Source organism: Aquarana catesbeiana, linkage group LG05 (assembly GCF_042186555.1).
Source record: "Aquarana catesbeiana isolate 2022-GZ linkage group LG05, ASM4218655v1, whole genome shotgun sequence".
NCBI lineage: Eukaryota > Metazoa > Chordata > Amphibia > Anura > Ranidae > Aquarana > Aquarana catesbeiana.
The window spans coordinates 555,769,185-555,785,829 of record NC_133328.1 but is presented as its reverse complement, the minus strand read 5'-3'; the positions used below and the strand labels follow the sequence as shown (position 1 = coordinate 555,785,829).

The following is a 16,645-nucleotide window of genomic DNA, read 5'->3' as shown; positions in this document are numbered from 1 at the left end:
TACAGAGGACTTTATAGAGGACTTCTAACTCGTACCCCTAACAACCTAGGGCTAGGAATAGCTATCCCCCAGTAAATTGGGATGCATCCCTTCTCACAATTCTCCCCCTCATCCCTCCCGCTCATCTCCCTTTCCCCTCCTTTTACCTCCCCACCTTTACCTTCACCCCTCTTTCCCCCATACCTCTCCATGGCTTCTTAGGCCAACAGTTAGAATAATTCAGCCGGCTGGCTTTGACTAACGCATTTTACAATGTTATTGTTTTTAATTGGTTTTCATCATAAGGTTATGGAAAGTATTTTATACAGGTTGACCGATTGGGTTGGCACTGACTGGGGTAGCAGTCATGCGCCTCCATCCATCCCACGATAATGGAATCTCCATTATCGGGAGATGGACAGTTAGCCCCTTTGGAGGGCTACTATTGTTTATTGTTTGGCATCATTGGGAGGCACTTTCTGCCCTCCAGATGCCGCAGGTCCTTTTTGGGCCACTTTGCACTACATCATCCGCACTCTCTTTCTTTTTGTTTTTCTTTTCTTCTGCTCTTCTTTTCTAACCTTGTCTTCTTTTGTGCCAGTCCACAGGTAATGCAGCTACGCTCCTCTCCTTCAGGTTCCAGGTCCTGCTTCAGCCCTCGAAAAACAACTCTCCACAACAACCCAGAGGAGGTAAGAAATACTGCTTCTCACATGCTTCCCCTACTCAGCCAATATGTCAAGTAACACCGTGCCCTTAACATCCATTAAATTAACATCACACAATGCCCAAGGTCTGAACTCAGCGGTAAAGAGACGAAAATTATTCCAATCTTATCACGCCCAAAAAATGGCAGTAGTTATGATTCAAGAAACCCACTTCTCATCAAGATATAACCCGACATTTTTACATGCTCAATATCCCCTATTCTTCCTAGCTAACGTGGAAGATAAAACCAAAGGTGTGGCAATACTATTTGCGAAAAATTGTATATTCAAGCCCAGTCTGGTGCACAGAGACCCAGAGGGTAGATTTATTATGGTAAAGGGTAGAATAGATGAGTGCTTATACTCGTTCATATCATATTACTCCCCCAACAAGGGCCAGACAAAATTCTTTCAAGCAATGTTTCAAACTCTAAGCCCTCTATTAGAAGGAACTGTAATATTCGGAGGTGACTCTAATGTCGCTTTCGACCCAGGTCTAGATGAATCTAAACCTCTAGCTGCACAATCAGTCTGCCCCACAAAAACAAGTTCTAAGATTGCGAAACTTATTTATCAACAAGGCTTAGCCGACATTTGGAGAGAACATAACCCCACAAAGAGAGATTTTAAACATTACTCAAACCCACACAGAACATACTCCAGGATCGACCACATCCTCCTTTCAGCGATCCATATCTCTTATGTGGTCAAGGCCTATATCAAGGACACAGCCCTATCAGACCACGCCATGGTGGTCATCACTTTACGGGGCAGCTCCCACAAACCACCCACTATCCAGTGGAGACTCAATGACACTCTCCTTAATGACCCTATTTCAGTGATAGAGATTGAGAGGGAGTTGAAAGATTATTTCTTGCGGAATGATGTGGAGGGAATCTCAGCGGAGACTCTCTGGGCCGCTCATAAAGCTACCATACGGGGAAAACTCATTCAAATGTCTTCTCAACGTAAGAAAGAACAAATAGCGGAGATAGAGAAACTCGAGAGGGACTTCACGGCCCTATGTAAACAACACAAAAGGGACCCTTCTAAGGTCCAAATAGCACAATTAGACGCAGCTAGAATATCTTTAAACTTAGCTCACACAGTAAGGGCCAAAAGATCCTTGAAATGGAATAATGCGAAATTCTACTTTCAGAGAGACAAGATGAGTACGCTATTAGCAAGAAAGCTCTCTCCCGAATTCAGTAGCTTCACACTTCCAAACCTCAGATTACAGGACGGCTCCACAACACTCAATCCTCCAAAATTTCTGCAAGCATTCCAGTCTTTTTATTATAACCTATATCAGAAAAATGACTCTATGGCAGAATCTTCCATAAAATCCTTCCTAGATGATCTTAATATACCCACCCTAAGTAAAGACCATGCAGACCTCATGGAAACACCCTTCTCCACAGAAGAAACATTATATGTGATTAAAAATTTAAAAGGGGGTTCAGCTCCCGGCCCCGATGGCTTCTCCAATCAATATTACAAAACCTTTGCAAACACCTTAGCACCCCATATTACTAAATTCTTCAACTCCAAAAGGGAAGGGGCGCCTTTAGAATCACATCTAAATATGGCTTTCATCTTAGTCATTCCCAAACCCGACAAGGATCCATCTTTAGTTGAGAACTACAGACCAATATCGCTTATTAATAACGATTTGAAAATACTTACTAAAATCCTAGCTAACAGAATTAACTCCTTTATCAACCAATATATAAAAAAAGACCAAGTGGGTTTTATCCCAGGAAGACAGGGCCCGGATCAAGTTAAAAGGGCGGTCGATATTGTCTCATTACTACAATCAGGTTGGGATGGAGGCCCACGACAGGAAGGCCTATTACTGTCGTTGGACCTTCAAAAGGCCTTCGACTCCCTTTCTTGGTCATACCTATTCACAGTCCTGGGACGCTGGGGTTTCAGGGAAAAGTTCATAGGAACCCTGAAAGCTCTATACTCCACTCCTAGGGCCAAGGTCAAACTACACGGGTACTATTCGGATCCCATTCAAATAGCCAGGGGTACCAGACAGGGGTGCCCCTTATCCCCTCTGATATTTGCATTGGCTATAGAGGCCCTTGCCATTGCAATCAGATCTAACCAAAACATCAAAGGTGTGAAATGTGGTCCGCAAACCCACAAGTGCGCTCTTTTTGCGGATGACATCCTTCTATTTGTCACATCCCCAACTACCTCTCTACCCAATATATGCAAACTCTTAGAAACCTTTGGGTCCTTGTCGGGTCTACGGGTCAACATGGACAAATCCCAGGCATTAAACATTTCACTTCAAGCGGCAGAAGTAGACAGGCTCAAGCCTTCATTCAAATTTAAATGGAGCGACTCATCGATCCGATATCTGGGGATAAACCTTACCCCCAAGTTTGAGCAGCTTTATCAGGCAAATTTCCCTCCCATGTTCCGCAATTTTGAATCTGACATACTATCCTGGTCCCGTTACAATATATCCTGGCTAGGTAGAATACATTCTATTAAAATGACCCTACTGCCCAAGCTCCTCTATTTATTTAGGTCACTCCCGATAGACATTAGAAAACACCATCTTAAATCGCTCCAAGGGAAGATCATAAAATTCATTTGGGGTAAAAAAGGATACAGGCTAGCCCGCAATATTCTTTATAGTCCCAAAACCGGGGGGGACTAGGTTTGCCAGACCAATATAGCATTACCAAGCAGCCAGACTAGCCCAACTCTCACTGGTATACTTCAGAGTTGAGAAACCCGATTGGATAAATATCGAAAGACAAGCTGTCCCGACACACACAATAGACTACCTCCTCTGGCGCCCCATGAAAACGAGACCCTCGATATTATCTCCGGCACTATCCCAATCCTTTAAATTATGGGACACCATGAAACATTTACATGCACTGACCTCATTTCTCCACCCTCTAGAACACATGTTCCATAATCCACGATTTGGACCGGGCATGGACATCAAGTCCTTCCACTGGTGGCTGGACAAAGGGTTGAACCGTATTGGCCATTTTTTTACTCCCTCTGGCCCGATTACATTGAAACAATGTATTGACAAACTGGAACTCCCAGGCTCAGAGAGATTCAGATTTATCCAGATATCTCACTTCCTCTCCTCACTAACGAAGGGACAGGCGCACCCACTGGAATTTACACAATACGAGTGCTGGTGCGGTCAAGCCTCAGACATAAAGGGAGGCATATCTCTCATATATGCATCTCTTATGGAACCCACCACCAAATTTTCTTACATGGAGGCGTGGGAGAGGGACCTGCAGGAGACCTGGAACCTGGAGGAGTGGCATTGGAGGGGAACTAGAGCCTTTCAAGGTATTTTAAATATTTCTTTAATAGAAGCTAATCTAAAAGTGTTAATGAGATGGTATCTTGTACCCTCCAGACTAGCAACTATGTTTTCTTCTGCCTCTCCGTTATGTTTCAGAGGTTGTCAAGCCCAGGGCTCCATGCTCCATATCTGGTGGGAATGCCCGAGATTAAGAGGTTTCTCGAACAAAATGTTCGCCATGATTCGAAAAGTCTCGGGTCTCCCTATTGCGAAATCTCCACAGGTGGCATTACTCAATGCCCCAATTCCTAAGACAGCTAAACATTCACAAAAGTTGATAACCTTTATGCTGCTAGGAACTAAAACCTCCATAGCTAAAGCTTGGAAGCAACCCACGGTGTCTTTTCAGTCAGCCAAAAGAAAGATTTTGTGGATCATGTCCCAAGAAAAACTAGTCAGTACTATGATGGACACCACTAAATCATTTGAGGCAACATGGGAGCCCTGGGCTAGGCATATAGGCATTCCCCTTACCCCTGGTATACAAACGACAAGGACAAGCTAGTAAAAGACCGGACCGGGCACAACTTTATTCAACCATCCTATCTATCTATCTTTTTATCTCTCTCTTCTTTCCTTCTTCTCTGTCCTTTCTTTCTTCTACTATAGAGATCTGAAATCACAACCACAGTGCATCAGTAAGCGGATTATTTCCAGTTAGATAGGAGCTGTTGGAGAAGACCGTTTTACCTATCTAGCAGCCCCTATATTTATCCCAGGGACTATTGCAGGTCCTTGGGAGCGGGGCCAGTAGGGGTCCCGGGGAAGCCAAAACTCTTTCCCTGAAGATGGGGGGGCACCTGACACAGTTTGAGCCCATCAGGGGTGTTGGGAATGCCAACCCACTCAGGGATCATGAGATACCGCTTTCCCTACATCTCCAATTGCATTTATAAGTTATTTTGATTAATATTTTTGTACATATCGATTGTTACTCCCTTATTTGTATGGGATATGTCAGTATATCTTTGGATTTAAATACAGTGTACTGCACTGCTCTTTAATAAAGCTTTTTTCAAATCTCAAAAAAAAAAAAAATCCCAATAAATACATTTATGTTTTGGTTGTAACATAAAATGTGGAAAATTTCAAGGGGTGTGAATACTTTTTCAATGCACTGTAAATCTATAAGCAGATCTTGACCTGGCAAAAAATCAGTGAGCTTCAGCAAGAACACCCTGGACAACAGTGACCACCACCTCTGACAATGAAGATGTCTCCTCAACTTGCAACACAGACCTCATTAATGAAAAGGAGGTCAATAAGCACTTTTTTTGCAGCCAGCAGGTCAGCATGCAGATATCATTTCCAGCTCTCCAATCCTCAGCATGTAATAAACATATAAATCACAAAAAAGGGGCTTCATAGTATAAACTTCTTGGCTTATTTAAAAAATAAAAGCCAAAATATCACTCGCAGGATAAAAAGCCACTTCCCATGTGATAATAGGCACAGTATAATCTCTTGCCCGATGTCTTATCTGCCATTGTGAGAGTATACTCCTGTGACTGTTATTTCAGCTTTTATTTTTTAACCACCTCAGCTCCAGAAGGTTTACCTCCATCATGACCAGACCAATTTTTGCGATATGGCACTGTGCTACTAACAATTGTGCAGTCGTGCGACGCTGTACCCAAAAAATTGTTGTCCTTTTATCCAACAAATAGAGATTTCTTTTTGTGGTATTTAAACACTTCTGCGTTTTTTATTTTTTACGTTATAAACAAAAAAAGACCATCAATTTTCAAAAAAAAAACAATATTTCTGCTATAAAACATATCCAATAAAAAAAAAAAAAAATCCTCATAAATTTAGGCCAATATGTAATCTGCTACATGTTTTTGGTAAAAAAAATCCCAAGCGTATATTGATTGTTTTGCGCAAAAGTTATAGCGTCTACAAACTACAGGATATTTTTATGGAATTTTTTTTTTTTTACTAGTAATGGCGGCGATGAGTGACTTATAGCGGGACTGTGACAGTGCGGTGGACAAATTGGACACACAGTGACACTTTTGAAACTTTTTTGGGGACCAGTGACACCAATACAGTGATCAGTACTAAAAAATATGCCCCATCAGTCCATCTAAGTTGTTTTTCAGCCTCATCGGTAAGGCAGAGGTTTAATTCAGTTTTAATTTTATCAAGGTTGATGCAGTTTTGTTTTGAGGGATTTGATTTATGTAAGTTACGTGTTCTACTTGTTGTTCCAAGTCAGTTCTGCTCTGTTCTGTCAATTTATAGAAATTTATATAGATTTAAGTTTGTCCAGAATTGCAGTGATGGATAAAAGATAATTATTTAATGACCAGGAAGGAATGTAAGGGTAGGTATGAAGAAAGTTACAATAAATTATTGTGGGATTGTGATCTAACCATGGTAAGGATGAAATTTTAGCCTTAGATACAGAAGAAAGGAAAGAGTGAGAAATCCAAATTGGCAGCTCTGAGTATATATGGGAGTCCCAGTTCATTATTAAAGTGCTAGTAAAGTCCAGTGTAGTTTCTTCTTTTTGGGTTCCCCCAGGTGGGTCATGTCATAATGTACTGCACATGCACAGCACATGCACAGCTCATTGTACATCACAGCTGACAGGCAGAAAGAAGCATTTACGACAGATGAGACCGATAGGGTCTCTTGTGTCATACATATGCTGCCTGTCAGCAACTTTTCACAACGACTTTACTACCACTTTAACTTCAGAGTGATGTCATAACCAAAGGCAACATGTTTTTTTGTTTGCTTTAGGCTGGGTTCACACTTGTGCGATGACAGACATTGCATGCAATTTGCACCCCATTGCTGTGCAGATCCACATGCAATGTCTGTGCTATGCGATTTCAGACATACAAACTATGTGCCGGAACAGGTTTTTTTGGTCTGCACTGGAATCGGATCGCATGCCTTTTCACACCTATGCGATCCGATTCCTGTACAATTTGACAGTTTGCACTTCGATCTGCAAACCCATCTGGGGATGTCATTAACTTTAAATTGACAACCGCAGCGGTTTGCAGATGTCAGTGTGACCCGCCGGTGAGTGACATGTGATGCGGGAACCCGCACTGGAATTGCTCTGGTTCCCGCATCTCATATGTGTGATCTGGGACTTAAATTGTGTGGAGAAAGATTAGGACACCTGCCAGGTTTTTGTTGCTGTCTTTGTCCTCATTAGGAAGATTCACCCTCTTTATTTATCCTGATGATTGCTATAACTGATATTGACAGAAAATACCAAAATTTGAGTGTCACTAAAGAAAGAATAGTGGGGAAGTTGTCCAATGGGAACACTACTCCCACCTCCTTTTCTTCCCTTTTTTCTTCCTATACATACGTAATACTAATTCTGGTGAGTCTGGTGACTATGAGAGAGTGATTACTGAGAGTGCCCATTTGCAACAACTTGAAATATACCGGGGATGAGTTACTAAAACTAGAGAGTGCAAAATCTGGTGCAGCTCTGTATAGAAACCAATCAGCTTCCAGGTTTTATCTTAAAAACTTAATTGAAGAAGCTGAAGTTAGAAGCTGATTGGCGACCATACACAGCTACACCAGATTCTGTGTTCTCCAGTTTTAGTAAATCCCCCCTACTGTGTCTACTTATATTAAGGTCATACTAGACATGCTTTAGTGCCTAACAAAAGTCTCTTAAAAGAATAAAAAATCTTGTTACTTTCAAAATAATAAAGTATAGGGCGCAAGAATGATTGTTTAGAAATAAATGGACTTTTTCTGTTAAAACCACACTTGATTGGTATTCTTGATAACCAAAAGGATAGAAAAGAGATAAAACATTAATTAAAACAATCACAACTATCGTATTCAACTCAAATGCTATCTAATTGAGTACATTTAAAATATATGTGTAATGCCGTGTAATTTAATATGTTAAACTGTAAAGATCAGCAATAGCTCAGTAAAAACAAAAGGAGTGTATATGCTTTGTAATCAGCATATAGTGATAAGATGCTTACCCTATATCAGCACATACAGCATGTATGGTTCAAAAGATAAGTCAGTTCTAATGGGTGGTATGCAGTTTTCAGCCAATAGAAATGCATCTTGACTATTGTGAATGGTATCCTAATGCTTTAAAAACTGGCAAGATTTTCAGTTTAACGTGGACTTTACTTGAGTTGCCAAGCTAATCTAACGTGTACTACACCAACTCCCGATCATCACAATGAGTCTATCTGCAAGTGAAAAGGCTGCTGTGCTTTCCATAGTGGGAAAGATTGGATCTCAGGGCAGTGCTCTGGGCTCTGAGGCTTTGACCAGGTAAGGTTCTTTTATTCTTGGTTATATGTTATATAAACAAATACAGTGTGCAATTTCAACTTGATGTTTAATGTAACAGGACAGGAGTTCTTAGGTTAATGTAACGAGTTAAACTTACAAACTTTTATTCATTACATGGGTTACATCATTCTAGTTCTATGATCTATGTGTATAGTCTTTTTAAAAAACTAAGATACTACTGATAGAATTTATAACCTGTCCCTACCCTACAAAACTAAAAATTTGTCTTCAGGGAAAGTCAAGCATCAATGAAAATTGAGAGATAGATGTAAGTCATGGGTTGCTCAGTTTAACAGGGAATTAGTTATTTTTATAACCTAAAATATTAACCACAGAAGCATAATATCAGGTCAGAAGTGTGTGGATAGATTTACTTTAAATCATTTCCCTTGTATTAATATCTGTTTTTTTTTTTATGTTTAGGCTTTTCCTTAGCTTCCCCCAGACCAAGACTTATTTCCCCCACTTTGACCTGACCCCTGGTTCTGCTGACCTCAACACACATGGTGGAAAGATTATAAATGCTCTTGCAGGTGCAGCCAATCACCTGGATGACCTTGCTGGCAACCTGTCCTCCCTCAGTGACCTGCATGCCTACAACCTAAGAGTGGATCCAGGAAACTTTCCTGTAAGTACTACTGAATATTTCTATACAATAAGATAACTTGATTCCAGTGAACAAAATGCATTGCGCTTAAATGTGTTTGCAGCATTATATAGTATTGAAACTCAGGTGGGCATTTAGGTGACCAATATACTGTACATTTTGTGTCAGGCTTTAGGAAAGTTCTCATGACAAACATAGAGGCTGTTATTTCAGACCTATCTACAAATACTAGCTTCTGATCTGTCATGATTATTCCCTACATTCAAGTTTTTTTCTGAGTCAATAAAATGTAAAGTCAAAACTCTTAATATGCACATTAGTTTTGAGTCACTAACTTGGAAGGTATTGAAGCCAGAGAGTAACCATTATAGGCAGGTAAGGTATGGTAGTATTGTATCCCTGGATTTGGAGAAGAGCACCTTCCACCAGATACTTCCATTGGGTACCTTTTAGAAGAAGCAGTTTGCTCTGTAACCTTTAAAGGAGAAGTCCAGCCTGAGCTTGTTTGGCTGAGCTTCTCCTATGGGTCACAGGAGTGCAATTAGTTTTGCACTCCTGTGACCCATTTCCAGTCCGCTCTTTGCTGACGTCACACACATCAGTCCAGGCACCACACCGCATCGTCTCGACTGTGGGAGTCTGGATCTGCCAGGTGCCTGGACCGAGGCCGTCTCAGCCTCTCAGCGAGCCGCCCCTCCACAGCTCAAGGCTCCAGTGAGCATGGAGGAGCAGAGCAGGAGAGCTGCTGATTGATTGAGAGCCGGGAGAACTGAGCCATCAGCAATTGTCGATCGCTTGGTTCTCAGTGAAGAGGCTCCGGGGGACAGATACAGCATAGGACCGATGCTGCCTTTACCTAGGTAAGTATAATTCTACAAGAACTCCCAAACCCATACTTCTCTTTTAAGAGTACATTAAATAAAAAAATGTAATTTCAAAAAGCAGTTTGAACATTACTGTCCTTATTAAATAATACAAATGTGTCTATATACACAAAAATAATATATCTTCTATTTCTCTTTGCAGCTGCTGGCTCACATTATCCAGGTGGTCTTGGCTACTCACTTCCCTGGTGATTTCACTGCTGAGGTTCAGGCTGCCTGGGACAAATTCCTTGCTCTAGTCTCTGCAGTCCTCACCTCCAAGTACAGATAAATCCACCCTGTATAACAGGCTACATCAGAAATTACAGCAAGTAAAACAACGTGCAATGAAGTGTTCTCTGGGCCCATTTCAGTTACAACCAAGTTGCAATGTTTTTTGAAGAGTATTTACTTGTGTAAATTGTCCATCAAATATAAATCTGATGTACTCTTAAATAAAACTGAAAATAATTTTCATTTCCGCCTCAACTGTATTATTATCTTTTTGTTTTTTGATGGTTTGATATTAATATATTCAATTGCTGTGTCTCTTTAAAAAAATCAAACCAGGGGCTTACCATAACCAACTCAGTCTCAGACGTTATTAGGTTGAATGTAGCACATATTACTGTATATCTCTCTCCCTGATAGGAAAGGTGAACTTACTTAAAGTGGTGTTCCACCCAAAATAAAAAAAAATGCATAAATGTGCCCAAAAAAAAAAATTTGGAAAAAATGTTCAATTAAAATTAAACACTTAAGCATTGTTTAAACTCCATGGCCTACCTGAGTATTGTTGCTGACCATGTCCATCCCTTTATGACTACAGTGTACCCATCTTCTGATGGCTACTTCCAGCAGGATAATGTACCATGTCACAAAGCTCAAATCATCTCACCACTGGTTTCTTGAACATGACAATGAGTTCACTGCACTCCAATGGCCTCCACAGTCACCAGATCTCAATCCAATAGAGCACCTTTGGGATGTGGTGGAATGCGAGATTTGCATTATTAATGTGCAGCTGGCAAATCTGCAGCAACTGTGTGATGCTATCATATGGACCAAAATCTCTGAGGAATGTTTTCAACACCTTGTTGAATCTATGCCCCGAAGAATTAAGGCAGTTCTGAAGGCAAAAGGGGTACAAACCAGTACTAGCAATGTGTACCTAATATAGTGGCCAGTGAGTGTAGATATAAGACAACAAAACACAATAATGCAAATAAAAATATGTCCCAAATAAAGTCCGAAATGTCAAACACATGAAATATGAACTGATTAACTAGAAATTCCATATACAGTCCAGTTTGAATCTACAAGCAATCTTGGTCTGACAAATAGCTCCACACTTCAAATATAAAAGAAAATATGAAACAGCAAAAGAATACAATAATGCAAATAAAAATAAGTCCTGAATAAAAGTCCCAAATGCCACACATGTGAAATATGAAGTGACTAAGTGAAAGTCCTTTATACAGTCCAATTTACAGTGACTTGAAAAAGTATTCATACCCCTTAAAATTTTCCACATTTTATCATGTTATAACCAAAAACATAAATGTATTTATTGTGATTTTATGTGATAGACCAACACAAAGCGGCACATAATTGTGAAGTGGAAGGAAAATGTTAAATCGGTTTTACAAATAAATATGTGAAAAGTGTGGCGTACATTTGTATTCAGTATAAAATTGATGCGCTTTAAATAAATAGTGCACAATATGCTGCTGCGACTAAGCTTAAATCCAGGAATAAAAAATGCATACATGTGAATAAAATAAATACATAATTATGGTGCTAATACATGTGTTAAAATTGCCAAAAAAAAAAAAATTGCCAAAAAAAAATCTTCAAATTGGTGATGTGACGGTTAGTATAAATAAAATAATAATGACACTCTGAGTACAATGTCCAGGCAGAGATAAATAGTGGGAGAAAGTAAAAATAATTAAACAGTTCCTTCCCTTAATCCAGATTGATTGACTCACTGGGTTAGATCGTTTGTATCAGGATATTTAGTTTTTCTTGCATCCCACTTCAACAATTATACTGCTGGTGATTCGGCTCTCAGGATAAAGGTTTTATGCAAAGCAAGCAAAGAAAAAATAGATCATTGTGCAGTGAACTTACTAGATAGTACATAAGCAAAACAGAGACAAGAGATACACTCACAAACTCCCGGTCTATTAGAAGCATTCAAATAAGCAGATTGCAGTCAGCCGCTGTGGACGAGGTTTCCCATAGAGAAACAGCTGCTGTTAACCTTCAGGTGTATTGCAGCACTGAACGTCCTAAGCTCCTCCCACGCGTTACATCACTGACACGTGACTTTTTCAAGCATCATTTGTATTCAGCCTCCCTGAGTCAATAATTTTTTAGAACCACATTTTGCTGCAATTATAGCTGCAAATCTTTTTGGGGAAGCCGCTACCAGATTTGCACATCTAGGGAGGGACATTTTTGCCCGATCTTCTTTGCAAAGTAGCTCAAGCTCTGTCAGATTAGATGGAGAGCATCTATGAACAGCAATTTTCAAGTCTTGCCACAGATTCTCAATTGGATTTAGCTCTGGACTTTACTGGGCCATTCTAACACATGAATATGCTTTGATCTAAGCTATCCCATTTGATAGCTCTGGCTGTATGTTTAGGGTTGTTGTCCTGCTGAAAGGTGAACCTCTTCCGCAGTCTCAAGTCTTTTGCAGACTCTAACAGGTTTTCTTATAAGATTGTCCTGTATTTGGCTTCATCCATCTTCCCATCAACTCTGACCAGCTTCCCTGTCCCTGCTAAAGAAAAGCATCCCCACAACATGATGCTGCCTCCACCATGTTTCACAGTGGGGATGGTGTGTTCAGGGTGATGTGCAGAGTTAGTTTTCCACTAAACATAGCATTTTGCTTTTAGGCTAAAGAGGTAAATTGTAGTCTCATCTGACCAGAGCACCTTCTTCCACATGTTTGCTGTGTCCTCCACATGGCTTCAAGTAAACTGCAGACGATACTTCTTATGGCTTTCTTTTAACAATGGCTTTCTTTTTGCCACTCTTCCATAAAGGCCAGATTTGTGGAGTGCACGACTAATAATTGTCCTGTGGACAGATTTTCCCACCTGAGCTGTGGATCTCTGCAACTCCTCCAGAGTTACCATGGGCTTCTTGGCGGCTTCTCTGATTAATGCTCTCCTTGCACGGCCTGTCAGTTTAGGTGGACGGCCATGTCTTGGTAGATTTGCAGTTGTGCCATACTCTTTCCATTTTCAGATGATGGATTGAACAGTGCTCCGTAAGATGTTCAAAGCTTGGGATAATTTTTTTTTTTAAATTGTTTATTAAACAGGTTTTACATATAATACAAAATAACATGTAGTTAGCACATTCAATTACAGGTGATGTAAATATACATTGTCATTGAAATATATATTATACATAGTTGGGGTGAAATGTAAAAGCTAATGTAATTAGCTAGATAGTAAGAAATCCAACTAGGTAAAAAAGGAATAGTGATTTTTATATGTACAGTTTGGTTGCAATGGTAAATACTCTCACTATCTATATGGGGTACATAAGCAATACAGAGGCACGAAAATGCAAGAGCCATAGCCAACATTTTGTGAAAGCAGTAAGGACCTAAAGATAAATTGTCTGTTCAAGACCACTGTCTCTGAGTTAGAACTGTATGTTTCAGAGCTATATTCAGATTTGTCCCATGACTGCCATATTTGTGAAAATTTTGGGATTGAATCACCAACTACGGCGGATAGATGTTCCATTCTCTGTATATACATTAAGATGGAGAGGGTTTGCATGAGAGTGGGAGAGGAGGTAGAGAGCCAAAGTTTGGGAATGGTTCTTTTAGCCGCTAATAATATGAAGGACATCAGTTTTCTTTTAGATTTGTGGATAACTGGAACAGGTAGACCCAGTATGTAATGCATAGGGTTTAGGGGGATGGGGACCCCCATCAGCTTCTCCAGAACCGTTTGAATTTGGGCCCAGAATTGGGTGACTAGAGGGCATTCCCAGAAAATGTGATATTGTGAGCCCACAGCTTTATTACATCTCCAACACATTTTTGAGGTTGTCGGGTTGTATGCGTGTGGGCGTTCTGGAGTTTTGTACAAGAAAAGTAGAATTTTGTACGCAGATTCTTTGTGTGCGACACAGCGGGAAATTCTGGAGGTGGATTCCCAGATACTTTCCCAAACTAACAGAGAAATGTCATGTTGGAGTAACTGAGTCAATTTCTTCATGTAATGGTGACTTCTACCTTCAAGGGGTTAGCTTCATGTAAAATTCTATATATGGTAGAAATTAATTGGGGCTCATAGGGGCCTTTGGCGCATAACATTTCGAAGTCTGATGGTTTGTCCAGGGAGAGGGTGGGGGATTTGGTAGCGAAGAAATGTCTAAACTGTAAATAGGAATAGAAAAGTGTTTTAGGAATTTGGTATTGCTTTTGTAGGTCAAAGAAGGGTAGTAGGTGTCTTGTAGCTGGATTAACAAGATGTCTCAGCTGAAAAATCCTGGCCCCAGTCCAATGCAGCATACGATTATAGGACATGCTATCAGGGATGTCCGGGTTGAAGAGGACATTTGTAAGTGGTGAGCATGAAGAAGATAGTGAATATCGATCAGAGAATCTTTTCCAGATTGCTAGGGTGAAGAACATTGGAGCCAGGCATAAACCCCTCAGCTGGGGCATGTGCTTGTCACTAGACGGCCAGAGCATGTAACACGGATGGACCGGTGAGGTAGGGATAATTTTTTATAATCTAACCCTGCTTTAAACTTCTCCACAACTTTATCCCTGACCTGTCTTGTGTGTTCCTTGGCCTTCATAATGCTGTTCGTTCACTAAGTCTCTCTAACAAACATCTGAGGGCTTCACTGAACAGCTGTATTTATACTGAACATTAATTACAAACAGGTGGACTCTATTTACTACTAATTAGGTGACTTCTGAAGGCAATTGGTTTCACTAGATTTTAGTTAGGGGTGTCAGAGTAAAGGGGCTGAATACAAATGTACACCACACTTTTCAAATATTTATTTGTAAAACATTTTGAAAACCATTTATCATTTTTCTTCTACTTCACAATTATGTGCCACTTTGTGTTGGTCTATTACATAAAATCCCAATAAATACATTTATGTTTTGGTTGTAACATAACAAAATGTGGAAAATTTCAAGGGATATGAATACTTTTTCAAGGCACTGTAAATCTTTAAGCAGATCTTGACCTGGCAAAAAATCAGTGAGCTTCAGCAAGAACACCCTGGACAACAGTGACCACCACCTCTGACAATGAAGATGTCTCCTCAACTTGCAACACAGACCTCATAATTAAAAAGGAGGTCAATAAGCACTTTTTTTGCAGCCAGCAGGTCAGCATGCAGATATCATTTCCAGCTCTCCAGTCCTCAGCATGTAATGAACATGTAAATCACAAAAAAGGGGCTTCATAGTATAAACTTCTTGGCTTATTTAAAAAATAAAAGCCAAAATATCACTCGCAGGATAAAAAGCCACTTCCCATGTGATAATAGGCACAGTATAATCTCTTGCCGATGTCTAATCTGCCATTGTGAGAGTATACTCCTGTGAGTGTTATTTCAGCTTTTATTTTTTAACCACTTCAGCTCCGGAAGGTTTACCTCCATCATGACCAGGCCAGTTTTTGCCAATATGGCACCGTGCTACTAACAATTGCGCAGTCGTGCGACGCTGTACCCAAAAAATTGTCAATTTTTCCCACAAATAGAGCTTTCTTTTTGTGGTATTTAAACACTTCTGCGTTTTTTATTTTTTACGTTATAAAAAAAAAAAAAAAAATCAATTTTCAGAAAAAAAACAATATTTCTGCTATAAAACATATCCAATAAAAAAAAATTAAAATTTCTTCATAAATTTAGGCCAATATGTAATCTGCTACATCCCAAGCATATAATGATTGTTTTGCGCAAAAGTTATAGCGTCTACAAACTACAGGATATTTTTATGGAATTTTTTTTTTTTTTTACTAGTAATGGCAGCGATGAGTGACTTATAGTGGGACTGCGACATTGCGGTGGACAAATTGGACACACAGTGACACTTTTGAAACTTTTTTGGGGACCAGTGACACCAATACAGTGATCAGTACAAAAAAATATGCCCCATCAGTCCATCTAAGTTGTTTTTCAGCCTCATCGGTAAGGCAGAGGTTTAATTCAGTTTTAATTGTATCAAGGTTGATACAGTTTTGTTTTGAGGGATTTGATTTATGTAAGTTACGTGTTCTACTTGTTGTTCCAAGTCAGTTCTGCTCTGTTCTGTCAATTTATAGACATTTATATAGATTTAAGTTTGTCCAGAATTGCAGTGATGGATAAAAGATAATTATTTAATGACCAGGAAGGAATGTAAGGGTAGGTATGAAGAAAGTTACAATAAATTATTGTGGGATTGTGATCTAACCATGGTAAGGATGAAATTTTAGCCTTAGATACAGAAGAAAGGAAAGAGTGAGAAATCCAAATTGGCAGCTCTGAGTATATATGGGAGTCCCAGTTCATTATTAAAGTGCTAGTAAAGTCCAGTGTAGTTTCTTCTTTTTGGGTTCCCCCAGGTGGGTTATGTCATAATGTACTGGTATGCACAGCATTGGGTACTGTAAATGTTCACTGAGCTGCGCATGCACATCTCACAGCTGACAGGCAGAAAGAAGCATTTATGACAGATGAGACCGATAGGGTCTCTTGTGTCATAAATATGCTACCTGTCAGCAACTTTTCACAACGCTGACTTTACTACCACTTTAACTTCAGAGTGATGTCATAACCAAAGGCA

The 16,645-nt window shown here is 39.8% G+C and overlaps 2 protein-coding genes across 2 annotated transcripts in view; one reads left to right on the top strand and one right to left on the bottom strand.

Annotated features, from left to right (window-relative positions):
• RALYL (RALY RNA binding protein like) overlaps window positions 1-16,645 on the bottom strand; it is a 1,862,755-nt gene that overhangs the window by 774,998 nt on the left and 1,071,112 nt on the right. The window lies entirely within an intron of this gene.
• Window positions 8,163-10,290, top strand: LOC141145308 (hemoglobin subunit alpha-3). The gene is made up of 3 exons (XM_073631882.1): window positions 8,163-8,322; window positions 8,767-8,971; window positions 9,977-10,290. Exons 1-3 carry the CDS (start codon window positions 8,228-8,230, stop codon window positions 10,103-10,105), a joined length of 429 nt encoding a protein of 142 aa, XP_073487983.1. The 5' UTR covers window positions 8,163-8,227; the 3' UTR covers window positions 10,106-10,290.

Excerpts from the sequence above, each read along its gene's own strand:
- LOC141145308 (XM_073631882.1), top strand. The coding sequence starts at position 8,228 with ATGAGTCTATCTGCAAGTGAAAAGGCTGCTGTGCTTTCCATAGTGGGA. Across the intron at positions 8,323-8,766 it reads GGCTCTGAGGCTTTGACCAG|GCTTTTCCTTAGCTTCCCCC; the intron begins GTAAGGTTCTTT and ends TTTTATGTTTAG. Across the intron at positions 8,972-9,976 it reads TGGATCCAGGAAACTTTCCT|CTGCTGGCTCACATTATCCA; the intron begins GTAAGTACTACT and ends TTCTCTTTGCAG.